The sequence below is a fragment of the Centroberyx affinis genome, unplaced genomic scaffold (assembly GCF_046629955.1).
Source record: "Centroberyx affinis isolate AG114_WGS23_722 - 3 ecotype Tasmania unplaced genomic scaffold, CSIRO-AGI_Caff_v1 ptg003149l_1, whole genome shotgun sequence".
Classification (NCBI taxonomy): domain Eukaryota; kingdom Metazoa; phylum Chordata; class Actinopteri; order Beryciformes; family Berycidae; genus Centroberyx; species Centroberyx affinis.
Genome location: NW_027281208.1, coordinates 122,259 through 141,005, shown reverse-complemented (window position 1 = coordinate 141,005; position 18,747 = coordinate 122,259). Strand labels below are relative to the sequence as shown.

At 39.7% G+C, this 18,747-nt stretch overlaps 1 protein-coding gene across 3 annotated transcripts; it reads right to left on the bottom strand.

The window, feature by feature from the left end:
• Window positions 1–2,266: 2,266 nt before the first annotated feature.
• LOC139659591 (inosine-uridine preferring nucleoside hydrolase-like) lies at window positions 2,267–17,567 on the bottom strand. 3 transcript variants are annotated; one of them, XM_071537908.1, is made up of 8 exons: window positions 17,552–17,567; window positions 8,022–8,206; window positions 7,725–7,904; window positions 5,779–5,890; window positions 5,536–5,672; window positions 4,496–4,573; window positions 3,343–3,459; window positions 2,267–2,706 (listed from the first exon to the last, which is right to left on the bottom strand). In XM_071537908.1, the coding sequence occupies exons 2-8, from the start codon at window positions 8,199–8,201 to the stop codon at window positions 2,554–2,556; spliced, it is 957 nt and encodes a 318-aa protein (XP_071394009.1). In that variant the 5' UTR covers window positions 8,202–8,206; window positions 17,552–17,567; the 3' UTR covers window positions 2,267–2,553. The 3 variants fall into 3 exon arrangements, with proteins under 3 accessions (XP_071394009.1, XP_071394008.1, XP_071394010.1); XM_071537907.1 differs by lacking the exon at window positions 17,552–17,567 and adding an exon at window positions 10,668–10,709; XM_071537909.1 differs by lacking the exon at window positions 17,552–17,567 and adding an exon at window positions 9,130–9,139.
• Between the last annotated feature and the right edge of the window lie 1,180 nt (window positions 17,568–18,747).

Genomic DNA, 18,747 nt, shown 5'->3' with positions numbered 1-18,747 from the left:
ATTTATGTGGTGGAACATGTAAAAATTTAAATAGATACATAGTTAGCCAATTCATGTTTTAATCTTTTATCTTCATATATTATGCATCTTTATGAAGAGAAATTCTTCACTTGCTTCATTCACAGTTCACTATGGCTTCAGTCAGTCCATTGCATCTTCATGAAAATCCCTTGCTAGTGTGTCCTCTATGGTTCTTCAGAATAGAGAGCCTAAGTCCCTCCCCTTCCGCTGTCCCCCATGCGACTTTCTTGACTTGCAAAATTATCTTTTAAATTGACAAAACATCATATGTGTAAGTCATGGCACAATTCAAACGGGATCAAACAATTATTTGTCTCTCGCCGTTGACTACCGTATATATATTTTTTAAGAAATAAGGTCCCATGGTGGTCCACCGGAAGGGGAGGGACTTAGGCTCTCTACGTAAAAGCCTCTCTTATTGTTAATGATTGTACTCTGCACTCTCCAAGCTTCATTCTAGGCAAGTGTACCCACTGCAAGAATGCAGTTCTCGAATATAGACAACTGTTCAACGGAAAAAGCATGGGAAAACTAAAGGTGCATTCCTTTCTGATTATGCAATAGTGCAGATGGCTCCAACATACAGGCTGTCAAACCTTTCAGCACCACAGTCCTGAAGTGGAACCCAGAGGCCAAAGCACTCTGAACCTGGAGGCCTTAAGGTGTCAGAGTGACGCTTTTGACACATACAGGACTTTGCAAAGAGACCTGCTTTCCAAAGAAGACCAATTGTGAGTTAAAGCAGCCTTCGTTGTAAGTATACCACCACTTTGAGGGAGGTAGAGATAAATACTACCTGTACAACAACGAGGCTGTCAGGCTTGCCAAGTCCCAGTACCAGAGCAGACTGCAGAGTCAGTTTGCCAAGAATGACTCAAGCTCGTTCTCTTGTCGTTTTGTATGCCAGCACTCCTCCCTAACCTGCACAACAGTTGCATCAGTCCCCATCACAGAGGAGCAGGTGTGAAGACGTTGCCAACAGCAGAGAATCAGGAAAGATGCGAGACCTGATGGGAGAGTCACCTGGAACCTTCCTTGCACCGACCAGACGGGCCTAGTGTTTATCTCAGGGTTCCTACGCAGGTCTGGAAAGTCTAGAAAAGTATTAAAAATGAATTTGATCATTTCCAGGTCTTGAATAGTTTGGGAATTTGACCAAATGTCTGGAAAGTATGGAAAATGTTGTGGTTCAGGTCAGATACACACATAATTCTAGCTTTTATGTTGTTGTAGAGCCACTTTGAGTCCACAGTTTTTGTTGATGTGAAGAATAATGTTCAGATAGAGGGACGCTCTTATTACCCAGCTGCTGTCAGCATGCATTATATCAAATACAGACCAAAATCAAATCCAGTCAAGAACATAGGGTCTGGGAAAAATATGGAATTTTAAAATGGAAACCGTGTAGGAACCCTGCCAATCATCTCACATATTCTGATGTTTGTCTCTGTGAAGAACAGTCTTCATCTATACAGTGATATGACCTAGTTAGCAGGGGCAAGATGTCTATCTGCGTAAATCATATTGAACACCAGACAAAATCTTCAAAACAAATCAAGGTCTGGAAAAAGTATGGAATTTTTTTAATTCCCTGTTATCTATATATGAGCATTCCCAGTCCATAAGCACAGGCCCTGTCTTTTTTCTTTTATCCACTATCAATCCTCTTCCTAAAAATGATAAAGGTACATGCCGCAGTGACTTAAAGGATAAGTTTGGCAATTTTTAAACTATATATTATTTGTCTCTTACATACAGTACCTGTAGTACTTGGACCCACAGACAATATTTACTCCAGAGTCAGATGTTGGTTGGAATGGTGAGCTTCGTTGCCTCTTGCTGCTAACACTGAGTCCAAATGGGGTTTGTCAGAATATCTCCAAAAACTATTAGACTATTGAGTGGGAGGTGAAGCACCACAGGTGAATAGGGGAAAAAACCTTTCACCCTATCAGAATGAAATTTTACACATTGAATATGGACACAAACACTTTTATTTCAGTGGATAAAGTCAGACAGAGAAAGCGAGAGATTATATAGAGTGTACCAGTGATCTCCATTTTGGCTCATTTGTTTATGGTATTGATGCCAAGGTATCACAATTAATTTATCAATGATATATTGATGTTTAAACCCACCAATCTGTGAATGACTACTCACCATCTAATAGACATGTGAGGTCTTCTTGTCCTTGTTACCATGTCAGTCAGTGTGTACTGTGAAACGTCAGATGTTTCAAGTTTTTTTTATTGGTTCAGAAAATCAATCTATTTGTGCTTTTATGATGTAAGTGATGGTTCCCCTTCTTATATAAAAATCATTCTCATATGATTTTCTGTCAGTGATTTATCAGGGTGAGTCGCTCCACCCAGAGAGCATAATGCTTAAAAGAACTTAACGTGTGCTGGTATTAATAAGAGTTTTATTGTCATCTGGTGTAATGGTTAAAAAGCCTTTCCAGCCCGCCAAGAGGAAGTTCCTGAGGGAAATAGTGGCATTCCGTGGAAAATAATCTGCCTCAGTGTAACCACACTACTTCAGCGCGTCCATCAGCATCTTCTTGAACTTTTCCAGGTCAACCGTCTTCATGATGATGGCCTTGTGCTGCTTCTTCAGCAGCTCCAGGTGATCCAGCACCATCATGCCTCGGGTGTAGGTCCCCTCCAACTCCACTGTCACTGCCACCTGGGGGAGGAAGAGGATATTCAACATTTGCACCGCTCTCCATCGCCCTAACTCTTGTCACATGTTCAGATAAGCGAGTATGCCCGTGTCTAATGAAGAGTTAAACTGGGAGATCTGTGTGTTTTTTCCAACCTTTTTTATTTGGTTTGTTTGTGGTGCCAAGCACTCATTGCTGTGGTGTTTTTCTTTGTCTATATTTTTCCCAGGGAACAGCTACCAGACACCGGGTGTTTAGAACAGCAAATGGAAAAGCTTTCATGAACTGGATATAGGCTGAATCACTGTTGTGTTACAGAAAGTAGTAAAATGGACATTTCTTCATATGAAAATGCCGCGGATTATCAAAAACAGATGCGTTAAACTTGACAGCATTTCCACTTTTCGAATACTGCATCTATCTCACATTTTAAGAAGAAATGGATTCCCTCATTCTGGGACATTCATATCCACACCTGTTCCTTTGACTAATCCAACTGAGATGAAGATCTAATTCTAGCAAAACAGACATCTATTTATATAAAAATGTTGTTTATTACTGTAAGCGCCTTGCTCAGGTACAGTACTTGAATAGCCATGTACAGTATGTATGTTGTATTGCTGAAAAGGACATTGTTAATAAAAGCCATAGATGTTCACCTGTTCGCTCTCTGTCACAAATGTGTCGTCGATGGCAGCAACCATGGCGTAGGTGTCACATGAAGTGAAACCAGCTCCTGCCACCAGCTCCTTTTGATACCTCTCAGTCCGGATCATCTGCAATAACAAAAATACAACATTACAACTTTACTTAACTAACCTAATTTTGGTTTGACGTCTGTAAACAGGTAAGGTCATACTCTTAATTATGAGAAACATACACTTTTGATATCAACAAAAGCATGGCAGCAAGTACTTACTATTCCTATTCAGATCATCATTTCTTTCCGACTATTACAAGTAACTTATTCTGTTAATTGGTTTATTCATGGCCAATAAACATTCTAAATAGGTCATCAGTGATTGGACGATTACACTGTTAAAAAATCTGAACTGACCCCAGAAAACCTGTTTGCTGCATCCATAATTTTTAGCATGGCAGGTAATGATTGAATACATTGGAAATACAGCTGTATAAGTACAAATGGCCTACTATCTCTCAACACAGTGTAGTATATGCTAAAGTGTTAGCATGGAACACTAAAGCCAGTGATCTACTGGGGACACCATGTATGATTTTGGTGTCTGTGTTGTCATTAATTAAGTTGACCAGTGGGACAATCTACCAAACACTGTGTATAACTGTACTGGGAGTATGGCCAATAGCCAAGTTACTTGCAATCTGGCATGACACCATACATGATGCCTTTGCATGTAGTTGCACTTTCAAAATGTAATCTGTTAAAGATTAGATACTGCCTGCTAAAAATTGTAATTAGAAACACGTCATACAGTAGATGTCAAAACAAATTTTGATTCCACTTTACAGACTGTATTTTGAATAGCATTATCTCAAATTACAACCATGATGAATTTATTATTTTATGTTGAATTATAGTAGAATTCTTCCATAATCTAACAATCAACATGTTTTTGACTTTGGAAACACTTCTCAGAGTAATCCAATAGGTAATCAAGGTTTCATCTATGATCAGAAGTCTGCTTTTTTGTTCAGATTACAGTTGTCACTATTTGTAATCAGACTCTTGTAATCCATTAACATTTATTAGGCTATTTTGTAAAATTGCTCTAGACATTGTTTTCCCTGTATTCCAGTGTACCTACTGTACCAAAATGACTGGCACACTCTTACCTTCATGGTGTGGCTGAAAATCCTCTCCATGAAACGAGCTTTCTCAGTGTTTTGGGCCAGCCAAGCGTCACAGAAAGACTGAGGTGGAAAATGAAAGTTTCATAAAAAAACGAACAATAATTCATAAATTCTGTGTGAAGTAAGTCCGGGAGTGATCATTTTAAGAGGTTTCTGGAATCAATTAAGAGCCACCATCTCATCTCTGATTGTAATGCAGTTGAAAGTTTGTGAAACAACTTTGTCAGAAAATTTAACACGCACCCACACCTCCATTAATGTTGTGTGGGTTGGATCAAGATTTATCAAATCATTGTTTTTGGGAGGTTTTCACTGATGGTGGCACTTAATTGGTTGTGATGTTGGTTGTAAAATAAACACACAACTGGAATGCATATATCTATCAACACTTTTAAAATGTACTTTCAAATGTATTTTTTCAATTTACTTTAAAGTGTACAAAATATGTATAGTCTGTTTTGTAATAGTCTATTTTGTAAGGTTTACACATTTCAATTGTATGACAAATTTCCAACAATTTGGATCAAGTAAATGAAGTATTATCATTTATGACATCGACTCAAATAGAGCTCAAATAAACTGAATTAATTAATTTAAGTGTAAGCTATTTGTGCTGATCATGCCAATGCATTTCAAATGTGTTTCATTTTAGTAGTGTACAAATGACAAATTTCCATTTAACTGAAATAAGTAAATTATACATTATCTGGTTACATAGATCCAATATATTTTTTTATCAATTAATGCCTACATTTATTTTTAATATTATTTTTGGCGCATTTAATTGCATATTAATTTATTTATTGAGTCATTTATTTATTTATTTATTTATTTTTGATTTTGGCAGTTACGGTCCTCCATATGAAACTGTGTAGGTTTGGTGCCTAAGATGCATAAAGCTGATTTGTTATTATGACACAATTTAACTGAACCCTCCAGCAACAGTTATGTTAAACGTTCAATTTCATGAGTCTCATGACAACATCATTACAATTCTGTGGTAGCCATCATAGGAACCTCACCCATGGCAGGCTGTTCTTGCAGCTGAACTCCCAAGAAGCGATGTGGGTGGGACAGGAGTATCGGTTTAACACGATGTAGGCGGCCTCAGGATCCGCTACAAAGTTGAACTCTCCACACACTGTGGTGTTGCCCCTGGCTAGACTCATACACACAAGTAAGTATTTTCTCTCTATGTTTACTGAAAGTATGCAATATTGAGATTAAAATATACAGTTGATGTTGACACGCATGCACAAACGCACAGTCGGTGTTGCCTCCCATGATGTAGGCCCCCCTAAGTTTCTCAGGGAAGGAAGGGTCCAGTTTTACTGCCATAGCCAGGTTGGTGAGGGGGCCCGTGGCTACCAGACTCACCTAGAGAGAGAGAGAGATAGAGGGAGAGAGGGAGAGAGGGAGAAATATGACAAAGTGCCTTGTGGAGAAAAAAACAGGCTAAAATTAAAAAATGTTGCACTATCTCTTTAAAGGAACAATCAGTAATATTTTACTGGCTCATGTCAAAAATAACCTCAATGGTTGCTGAGATTTCAAGCTTTCTAAACAAGCAGTTCGGCCCGTACTCTCTGTTTTGGTGGAAATGATCCCCAGACATTTCAACATACGCCCAAGCTCCGCCACCCGGAATTACCCTCCTTGAGTTTGGAACATCTTTCAGTTTCATTTGCATAAGCATGGAAGAACGTACAGCGACCAAAGACACTTTTCCAACGAAGCCTAAAAAAGACCACTCAAATCAAGCAATGCTCACAAACAACCTGTTGCTAGTAAGCAGCTAAAGGGTATTGGGTAAAGTTGGTTAGTGTTAGCTATAACGGAATTGTATCCAATTCCAGACACTGTATCCAATTCCGGCCACTCGGTCACTCGCGTAATTTCCGGTGTTTAGCGGCATTTTTATATGGAGTTCCCAACCGAAAGCTAAGTGATGTAAATTCATACACATTTCAGAAGCTAGGTATCAAATTTCATAAATATCTATATACATTTGAGCATATAAAACAGAACTTAGTCACAAACAAGAAGCAGGAAGCCTTAAATCCCACTTTGGGCCACAGTTACTTCATGTAGAGAATCGGTATTGGCTGATAAATGGAAAAATAAGAGCTTTGAGTACATAGCCTGCGCTTCTTACAAGTATCTGTAACATTGTGAAGGTACAGGAAGGGTTAGTAAAGGGTTAATATTGAGTATATGAATACACCGACACGGACGAAAGTAAGTGTCCGGAATTGGATACGAATTTTGAATCTCAAAAATAGATGCGCTATCATCCATTTGCCGGGACTGGAAGAAAATCAATTACAAGTTAAGGTAAAAGCGATATTAAACTTTAAAAAAGACAGCTGGAGGTTCGTTAATTTATGAGAAACTTCAGCAAAGGACAGTACAGGATGAAATATATTGGTATACGGTTGTGATTTTTTGGTCATATGCTGTCCGGAATTGGATGCCCTGATGTTACAGCTTGAGCTGCTAGACCTCTGGGTTAGCCTATAGCATCGCTAGCTATTGATAATATCTTTTACTTGACTGGCTGTATATATTTCTGTAACTGTGGGATACATTGATGGGGTATGATTCCTCTTCACATTTCTGAACTGTAACGCCCTTGGCTAGGTGGTGTCTGTTGTGAAAACTATGTCACAGCTACTGTAGCATGGCACATCTAGAAATCAAAAAGGCAAGAGGTTTCTGCTTCCTTCTGTAGTTTCATGTCAAACAGTTCTTTACCATCGAGCTAGTACAGCGTTTTGAATTACATATACTCAAGCTTGTGTGAAACCCAACAGGTGTGTGACAGAGAGACTGACATACGTATCTAGCCATTGTGGAAGTCCTGCTGTTTTTACTGCGTTTTTACTGCATGCTTGCTGCACTTTTGCTCCACTCATGAACTGGAACTGTTTGGGGAATTAAAATTTTGTTCTTTGTTCAGCTTATCTAGTTAAAGGATGGAGGACAGGTGCATCCTTCTGCCATGGCTACTTTACCCTCAAACTGAACATGTTGCATGGTTTCAATGCCAGTTCCATGCACCAGAAAACAACCAATATCAACTTTTTTTTTTACTATTATTCCAATGCACTGTATGAGGGTGAATGCGCACATCAGCCAATGAGAATTGAAACATGGCAATTTCTTAGCTCGGACGCTCGATGGCTGTAGTGGAGCTTGAGGGTCTACCCACCTCCCCAGGGTTCTCCTTGACCATCCTGATCATGGCCTCCACAGCTCCTTCCTTCTGTATCAGCTCCAGGCCCGGAGCGTCTGGGTCCGGGGCGTCGCCGAGCCCGTCCTTCCCGTGGAAATCGCCCGCATGGATTTTCCGGCCCAGCAGGGGCTCCGAGCAGCCGCGGTACACCGGGATCTGGTGGTTTAGGATGGGGTTTAGCTTCATGTAGGATGTGATGGTGCCACAGCCACACACAGCAGGAGGTCCTCATTGAATCACATACAGTTTTCCCACATACAAGCTCAAACTTACATCCAGTCTCTTGCAGACTTTCAGGATACGGAGGGCGTTCTTGCAGACATTGTCGAGGGGTGTGTTGCCATGGCAACAGGTGATCCCCAGGACTTCCACATTGGGGGCCGCAAGAGCCACCATGATGGCCTGGGCATCGTCCACCCCAGCGTCCACGTCGATCACCAGCTTCCTCTTCATCTTATCTGGAAGAAATGGAAGAGGCAGGAGGAAGTCGATTAAGAAGATGACAAGACCGAATGATGCATGAAAATCTGTCTTTCGCATATCCCTCCAGCAGACATGCATGCAAGCTTGTGCATCATAATCGTCAGGAGTCATCAAATGGGCAACTCCAATCAGATTCCTCTTTGATTTAGGCCCACGACACCTTCTGGGGGCTCAACATACTGTACATTCTCTAGTCCTATAGTCACCCTCATCTATACATCATCTCAACACTGATCTGATCTACATGAAACTTAAACTGCATCAACACTTTGATTTACACTTAGCTCACAACATTGCATCCACTAATCCACCTCACTATCAGTTTCAACATCGGCTGATGTGACCACTGACTCTACTAACTTGAAATGGCCCCCTCATCAGTTCAGATAATGCATTATTTCACCAATTATTTATGTAAAAAGTAATACAGCACAAGCTGTAGATGGTGTACGACTACCCACTGCCTTTACTAGAACTATTCCATCATATGATACATGAAGACTCCCTTTAGACTCCCTTTAGTCCCAATGACTGTCCTGTGTTTTCAGCTGGTTCTAAATCTGTTTTTCTGGCCTGACAGTAAGTCTTGAGCACACACTCCTAACTCTCTATACTGGTAGTGGATGTAGCTTACCTACATGAGGCTAGCTGGCCAGCACTGCAGCTAGAGACCAATGCACAGTAATTTACTTAACAGGTGAATATATACTGTATATGAAATACACTTTACTGCAGGCACACACACTCTGGAACAATGGGCAATGTCCAAACACACAGTGCAATCCAAATATCCAGAGCAATCACCTCAATTCTGATTGGCTGCTAGTCAACTGGCACTTAGTCAACTGAACAGGCATCCAACTTTTACAACTTTATGAGATAACTTTTATGGTAAAACATTCACTTATGTTGGAGCTGGCCTTTCCAAGCCCCAACGAAACCATCAACGTAACATTAGACGCTCTGGAACAGCCGATTCTGAGCGCCAGTGTAATGGATAGAACAGTGGCGGGAAATAATGTTGCATGTTGCAAGTGAGTTAGTGGCGTACAATGCTACCACGGCTGCGGTAGCATTATATTAGTGGCTATATATTAGCGCATTAGCTTTTGGGAGTAGTATTCTACAATGGTAGACACAGCGTTTTATCCCAAACAAACAGTTTTATCCCAAGCAGCCTACAGTGTCATGAGTTTTTACTGATCAATAAGCACACGCTTGTTTGTTGTCTGACGTCATTAAAAGTGTGACGGCAATAAAATCGAGTGCAGTTGCGAATTTAGGCTACTAGTGCAGTCAAAGATGCTCTATACACACAAGATGACGCATTACAAGCTGCGACAATGATATGAAATGGTATACATTTCCTGTCCCCTAAGTGGGCGTGGTCGCCTCTCCCCCCCCACCCCCCCAGTTTATTTATATTTTCTTTTGCTAACATTAGATATTTAGACAGCTAACAGCCATATTTAGCATTATGAAAATTAGTTAGCTAGGGCGTTTGCAAACGTTAGCTTAAAATTTTAACACAGTTTGGCTAACGTTATCTCGCGAGATAACCAGATCTCAGATCCCAGGTCTCAAACAAAGTTAATTTTCTCCTGATTTGTCTGAAAAATGCCATTTTATTGTCGGAATGTTCGGAAGATAGAGAGTAGTCGCTAATGCAGTTTCCTTTATGTCTATGATTAGTATGTCTCATAGTAGCATATGTGGGTATTTTTATGTTGTGCACAGTGCAGTTATATCTTTAGTCTACTACTTGAAGGGCGGGTTTGTAAAACTGAGCATTATGTAACCTATGCAATAATCAAATATTGTTATCAGTCAGCAGAAGTCGGAGCTCTAAGGTCATATAGTCAGTCATTTAGTAATGTTCAGACTGTTGGTCTACAGTAAGCTGTATGGCTGCACTGAGCACCACCGTGCCTCCAATGCGCAATTGTCTTGATATGTTCTGGAACCTTTTCCCTCCACACCCACTCGCGGGAACACCGACCGCTTGGTGTTCCGGGACCTCATCATTTACAATTTAAGCACTGGGTAAAACAATAACACCAACAAACCGGCCAGCTAACAGTTTGTTCACCACTGACTCTTCTCAGGCTACAACTCAGTGTGTTTTGGAGACTATGGCTAAAGGCAAGACAGTTTACATCTCAATTTCAAAACAAATCTACCTTATCAGACTGTTCACTTTTACTGAATTATATACTTATAACATCCTGTATGGAATCACTAGATGTGATATAGAGCCACAAATAGTTACATATTCAAATAGCAGTAAAGAAAAAAATGTGGTTCTAACTTGTTGAAGTAGCATTTAATCCATTCTTTAGACAATTTAACTACTAAGAAGTCATATTAAATATTGCTGACACATGAATACCTAAATAAACATGGTGAGATATTTAATAAGTTTTGAGTTTTTTTTACCTGTAAAACTTATGAAAGGTGACTTGATTTCCAAAGTGCTGTAGAATGTAAGAGGGGAACCTCTGCTCTCTGCTGTAAGGCAGCTTTTAAATGCAAAAAGAAGTTATGCAAGAGGTAACATGAGCATGTCTCCGCCCAAGCAGTTTAACAACATAGTTTTACCCCTTTATTTGCATAATTACAAACACTCTGGACGTCGTGGACACTGCGAGTCCCAGGCTATTGGGAAGAAATTATCTTCTGGCAGAATTTCGAACCGTGCCTGTGCTGAAATTCCCCCGTTCTTGATTTATTACCAGCTGTGTTACAGATGTTACTCATGTTTCTCCCTTGGGTTTTCAATCTGACACTGAGTCAGCTCTTACAATTCAAAAAATAGACTTGAATAGAAAATGATTCATTACCGTTCAGCTAACGAAAAAAAAATACACAAAGTTTACGAGATACAAGGTGAATTATGGTAAAGTTGCATACCAGTGCTGAGCCGCTTGCTGTTTGTTCTCCTGGTAGTGAACACAGTAGGTCAGGGAGAAAACAAATGGGTGTTGTATGCAGCCTGTTTAACCAGAAGAACCTGATATGGACAATGGTTCTCAATGTAGGGTCCAGGGACCACCAGGGGTCCTTGAGGGGGTTCCAGGGGGTCCCCAGCAAATTGATAAATTGTTAAACTTCACCATTATTTCATTTACAAGAAGTTAACACAGTTAGAGAATGTAGAAAAATGACTATTTTGATCATAGTTTCACTGTTATCTCTCTACCTACAATACAGATATAGTCATGGAATTCGACAAAATCATATCTAACAATAAAAATATTTTCAGATTTAGGTCTGAGAGACAAAATCTCATCAAATGGGGGTCCATGGCCCTAAAGTGTAACAAATTAGGGGTCCTTGATATGAAAAAGGTTGAGAATCACTGATTTAGGAGTCCAGTCCAGTCTGCACAGGTTGAGGGTTTGACCTATTCTAAAAGTATATGCACTCATGGTACTGTAAAGCTTCCAACAAAGGACATGTTAATAAATCCTCAGGGCAAGAGAATTGTATCATTGCAACTTTACAAATCCAAACACTCAACTTTCCAAACACTCAATGTTCCTATCTAACTTTTTCACTGTCTTCCGTAGTAAAATGGAAATTCTAGAAACAACTAAAACCGCATCGGAGATTTTATGACAGAATACAGGATTAAAAGACATCTTAAAAATGACTTTTTTCATCCATGTATTTATCATTAATCCTGCAGACAATTCTTCCCTGAACAGTTGAATGAAATATTTGTATATTATATTACAAAACTCTAGTGTCTCTAAACCAATTAGCCACCAAACCATTCCCTCTAACTTTTGATGGCTGACTTTCATTTTATCTTGTGGATGGAGCCAGTCAAGTAGTCAGTAAAACTGCTTATAATAGTTACATGTGTATAAATACAGTATGTTGGCATCACGATAGCATAGAAGAAAGTTCAAAGAACGGGACAAATCTCTTTCAGGGGAAGAGACTGGAACGCTTGCTGCTCCATGAATTCATAAAGATTCATATCCAGCATCTCGAACTGTCCATTGTGGATGAACGAGTCGTACCATCTCACAAAATTACACCCGTCTGGGTCCAAAGCCTTCAGAGGGTGGCCTCCTGGGTTATATATGAGATATTAGGGAGGGATCTGATGTAAATGCAGTTTTTTTTTAAGCATCTTATAACTGAAATTTTGATAAATAAACAATTTCTGCTTCACCTCTTCCTCTGCCTGAGACATTAATTCCAGGTCTTGCCTGAATACTAAAACTAGAAGTGAAACATTTGCTTAACACTTTTTTGGTCACTGCATAATCCAATTTGTGTTATTTCATAGTTTTGATGTCCTACAATTTGAAAAATGGTAAAAATAAAGAAAAATGTGTGTGTCCAAACTTCGGACTGGTAGTGTATTTGTGCTGGAATAGAAATAAATGAACAAAATAAGCTTACCACATTAGCTTACCATGCAAGTCACTTGGTGTCACCTGATATCAGTGATGTATAATACACAGCAGGCAGGATTTAGGTGTATAATAATGATAATAATGTAAGGTTTAGCAGTTAATTAATATGTTAGTTAAGTTAATTCATATATTTTAGTTAATTTATATCATATATTTATATATATTTGTTAGGTTTACACAGTTTACATATTTATGTTTATACAATTATTATTTACATATTTACAGGTTTAAATCCTTATATCTGCTGAATCTACCTCTGTCTTTCTCTCACATTTACTTTAGTTTGAGTCCTTGCTTCTGATTGGTTAATTCAGACACATGGGAGTGAGAACAAGGAAGTGTTGGGGTTGTAAAAGGTGATGTGTGGAGAAAAGTAAAGTGCAGTTTAATATCCGTCTCCATCCGGCTGTTTCTCTTCTTTGAGAGTGATCCAACTACCACCTATCGAACCCTCACGTTACAATAATAACAATAATAATAAACACCGATGCCTGAGATATGACCACGTATTTTGCAGAATTACCTATTTGTCCTCACAGAAAGCTGCAATGCTTGGCCCCCTAAAGATAGATAGTCGGCTAGAGGAGAAGCTCTGGCACAAACTCACATCTACATACATTTAATTTCCCAGCCTTTTCTTTTTATTTAACACACTTTAAATTCTTCGCCGGAGATTTTCTAATAATAATAATCAACTTTATTTGTATAGCACCTTTCATACAAGAAATGCAGCTCAAAGTGCTTTACAACAAAGAAATTACATGCACCAAGTGCTTCACATAAAACTTGATAATAATAGTGAAAATAAGATAAAGATGGGAATAGAATACATAGAATGCATCTTCACATGAAAATAGACAGAATGAGCATAAAAACCCTAACCCTAAGCATAACCCTAAGCATAACCCTAACCCTAACCCCAACCTCAGTAACCCTATGCCTCATCCCAACCCCGCCCCCTTGTGGACACGCCCTGTATTGCACTCGCTTGGTGAAAATGAATGGGAAGTCAATGGCAGCTACCACTTCCGGTGGTCGTAGGAAGTCGGGGGTGGTACCGTTGGATCGGGCGTCCCTTGAAACACCTAGGTGGAGCTTGCCAACCCCGCCCCCTTGTGGACACGCCCTGTATTGGTGAAAATGAATGGGATGTCAATGGCAGCTACCGCTTCCGGTGGTCGTAGAAAGTCGGGGGTGGTACCGTTGGATCGGGCGTCCCTTAAAACCTGTGGGTGGAGCTTGGTTCCGAGTCGATACGACCTTCAGAAAAAAAGATATTCAAGAAAAACCCTATTTTTTATCTTTTTCTTTTATTTTGAAAACTAAATTTAATGTTTTCGTTGTAGCCACGCCCTATATAAGGAAAGCCCTGACTGACCCACATTCAGTTCCAAGCTGGAACTCGAAGAGACAACACCTCCCACCCCTCCCCCCCTATAATACTTCCATTTTCTTATAGTTTTCCATGTATTTCTATGATAATTAGTGTTTTTCCTATTATACTTCTATTTTAATACAGTTATCTGACTATCTAACTCTATACATGACCCAAACTCTAACCTCAACCACTCCCTTACTGGTGCCTGAACTCAACCAAGTCACTGCACTAAGTGAAATGTTCAACATTGGTGAAGTTAAGTTCCGGAAAAATGTCACTACAAGTGGTATCCAATCGACTCTAAATGGCCTGAAACGTGCTCCTAGACACTTTCTGTGGGAACGATTTTGGACTTGGCACTTAGTCAAATTTTCACAATTAGTCAAGTAAAGTTTTGAAAAAAGTTCTGTTATGCGGAAAGAAAAAAAAAAGTGAATCATTTCTTTTTCTCAGGGTTCATACACTGAACGGTTCTGGTCTGGCTGACATGCATAGCTGGGCATCTCTAAAATTCAGCAATGTCCCTCACTTCACACACAATGATATTTTCTACTAAATGTTATACACATTTCTTGCTGTTCACTTTCCTTTGGTTAAAGGGGGGATTCCTAAAATACCTGGATGATAAACGACAGGTAGACAAATTAGGTTTCCATTCTAACATGCAAGGTGAGTATTTAGGTTCTCCCAATCTCTCTTTTTTCGTCACTCACTTCAACAAAAAGGTACTAAGTGCAGCTTTTGACCATGAAGTGCATCTCATAACAAAACACTCCAAATGCCATTATAACGCTGCATTCACGTGGGAACAACTGTTGGAACAATGTGACTTATAAAAGAACTTGTAAGTGTTCAAGGGTTCAGACTTGTCTGAAGCTGTCCAAGATTGGAGTTTTCTGTAAACTTTGGTTGCCCCAGATCAGCTTTTTCACACTTAACACTCATGCACTTAGTGATACATTTGAGTTCATGTTTCACAGCGGTCCGTGTATAAAGTGATCATGCATAATTCATTTGATGAAGAGGAATCGAATTTGAAAAACCAAGCGATATTCGTTTTTTCTTTCTCTGTCTTCTATTGAAAATTACCTTTAGGGAAACATTCAGAGTAAAAGTTCGGTTGAGTTCCCCATCTATCTCGAAACAGACAGCAACAGCAGCCTGTCACTCAGAGTTTTACAGTTGTCAGTGCATATAAGGACAAAGCTCATGGCTTGGCGGTGAGCTGTTTTGCATTGATATTAAGGGATAATTTTATTAAATGTATTTTTTGAATAACGTTATTGTCATTAGCGCCGAATCAGGGCCTCACTGTTTTTAATAATCTTGAACTGTGGACGTAATTTTAACTTAATATGAATTCATGTAAGTGTTGATCAGATCGGGAAAGATAGCTTGATTTAGTTGGCTATATCTTGTCTTTGGTGTTGTGTGTAACTAGTTACAGTTTGGACAATTATATCCTCCTTGCACCTGTAGATTGCTATTAATACAAAAGCAAGTCCAGCATGAACTCTGGTGACCATGTACAATGACATAGACATTATGTCAACACTATAGCGGTTAAGGAAGCAATCAAACTGTAAAGTCTGTAAGAATTGTCACTGTCACAGCCACTTTGTTGTGAGTGTAACAGATTGGTATGAACAAGATGCAGCCACAACAGTATGTTGCTTGCAGATGTGACTAGCAAAAGTGTTGGGGTAGCTATCTTGGCCTCAAAACATGTGGTTAAACAATGCACCACAACTGTCCTCTGAATACTGTGGTAAACAACTTGTTGTTGCCAACAGTATATGTGGGTGGGTCTCAGGATCCCCAAACGGCTGTTATGTAGCTGATGAACTACTGGGCGAGATCGGAGGTTTGATTCTCTGTCCGAACCTGAGACCAGCCCGGCCCGGCCCGGTCTCGTGGTCAGATATAACGTCTTTTTTTTTAATTTTATAATTGGGGTGGGGAGTAAGCCATTTGGTGTGATAATCAGAATGTTATATGTAGGCCCCGGATATATAGGCATGTGCAAAGGCTGCTCGGGTTTCAAGTTTCGCTTCTGTGTTGTGCTATTCATTAAGATCCCGTGCGTAATTCTGAGCAGATTTCTGTCATTCAAATTTCTCTGTAATCCGCAAAGTCTGATTGTTAATTCCTTGTGGCAATTATGTTCTTATCACCAGTCAAAGGTTACGATTTGAAATGTAAGTGGCACCACTCGCTTTGCGAGTCCTTTGCGAGAGGAAGGAATTCAGTAAGATCCCGCACGTAATTCTGAACAGACTTTTGTCATTCAAACAACTTGGAATTAGTTTATTTATAAACAGCCAACTTACTAAGAAAATTTCGGTTTTAAACCGGGCTCGGGCCCATAAATGCAGCCAATGGGACGGGCCCGAGCCGGGCTCAGACAGAACGTGCACAGGCTCGGGTTGGGCTTGTTTTTTGGGCCCGATCTAAGGTCTGGGCGAGATGCAGCAGAAGAGGTATAGTATTACTGGGAGATTTATTCTCAAAAGCGTGTGATACATCGCAGACATGCACACATCTTAAGACACTCATATGGGGACGAAGTTGGCAAAGGTAGGAGGAGGTAATTGGAACACGGGGCAGGAAACATCTAATAGCACCAAATCCACAGTACCTGTCTACCATTGACAATAGTATTTACGCTGTAATTTAGAGGTACCATCATTCACACGCACAATCCATTGACTGTTACATTGATGTGAAGGAGATTGACATCTGGAAGGCAGTTTATAAGGGTTCATGGCAGGAAGTTCCAAGCTGTCATGGCTCTCTACATTCCCCTGCGCTGTCTCGAGCTCGTTTTAGATCTTGGAGTAGTAAACAGACCTCTAACTACATGTTTAGTGGCATAAGAGTGCCGGTCCCAACTATATTTAAGTTGCTTATACAAGCACTTTGGTGATTTTAACACAAAGATATTCCTTGTATAGACCAAGAACGAGGCTTTCAATCTGTCCTCTACTTTAAGCCAGGAAAGATTTGCATGGATTTTTATTGATATTAGTTCCATATGAACAGTGAAGGGCTGTTTTGGATTAGCTGTGATTTTCCCCAAGTCTCTCTTAATGGCACTTAACCATACAACTGAGCAATAGTGGAGATTTGACAACATAGAGCCTGAAGAACTTGTTTGATTGACTCCAGTGCTAAAAAGAGCATCGCCTCACCACATATAGCATACTCCTTGTTTTAATAGCAACTTTATCAATATGCTTTGGCCCCGACAATTTATTGTCTTAGGTCACACCAAGCAGTTTAGCCTCTTCAACTTGCCCTATAGCCTCACCCTTGAGTACCAGATTTAACTGAGGTCTACTTCATAACCATAGTTAGTTCCACATACTATACTCTTGCTTTTAGATGTATTAAGGACCAACTTCTTGGCAGCCATGGAAGTCAGTCCCACTCAAGGCAGGAGACATGGATACTGCTAACATAATTGCAAAATGAAACCATTTAACTGCTGCTATTTCTCTGCATGTACTTACCTGTGTGTTACCCTGGTGTTCGGCTAAAAGAGTCCCTTAGCAACTGCAGCTACATTTATAGTTTTGGATTCTCCCATTAATTGGAGGGAGACATTCTGAGGGGGGGAGTTATGTTAAAGATGTTATTGATAGTACTCACTATTTACTTGAATGATTCGATTAGTGTGTACAGGGGACTACACATTGTATAAATTGTAAATATATCTGTGTCAAATTGTATGTTTAAAGTAATGTCCTTGTTGGAGCTCCCCCGCTGTTGGTTTAGTCCACTGATTAAGGCACCTGGGTAGTAGGGTATATAATGGGAGTCAAAGAGTATAGAACAGGTAAATATATTACAGATTATGTCAGCAATATGATTTGTGTAATATTATGTGCCTGTAAAGGCCTGTGAATGAAACTACTGTCAACAATGTCAATAAATAAAGTAATCCATTTATATTAATATAGTGTTTTTTTTTCTGGGAAGTATCTTATGATTGTATAACATAATTGTATAATAAACTATACTTGTCTTATGAGTAATGCACCAAATGATGTTGAGGGGAGACTTTATTCATTTTTATTTAGGAACAATAATTTTTCCACTGTGTTGGGGCTGAGGCGATTTCTTTTTTTGGGGGATTATTTCTCCTGCCTTTGAAAACACCCTTTCACATGGTACAGATGAGGCCGGAGTACACAAAAACCCCATTGCCAACTTGGAGAGACGAGGGTAAATTAATTTCTGTCTTTCCCAGTATTCAAATGGGTGCTCCAGTCATCCGATATATGGTTGTCAGGTACTGCTGGACTTCCACAGTGGCGTCAGCTGTCACATTCTGTGTTTTCCTGGACTGCATTACACTGTTGTCCAGATGACGCCACAGTTTGTTACCTGAGAATTGTACACAGACCTCGTTCGTGAGTGTAGTAATGAATACAAATGCAACTCAAAACCAAAAAATACAAATTACCTGGGGCTACAGGTTCCGCAGCTTGTGATGGTTGATGGTGTTGTTGATGATGATGATGATTATGATGATAGGAGGTGGCATCATTAAACGGAGACAACAGACGAAAGCACCCACCAACAGATGGAGCAACATGTGGTAGGTGCTGTTCCAGTGTGTTTCTACTTTTTGAATCCGTCTTTAGTTTTAGTTTGGTTTTAGTTTGGCGATCATATTAGCAGCACCAAGGCACGTTACTTTATT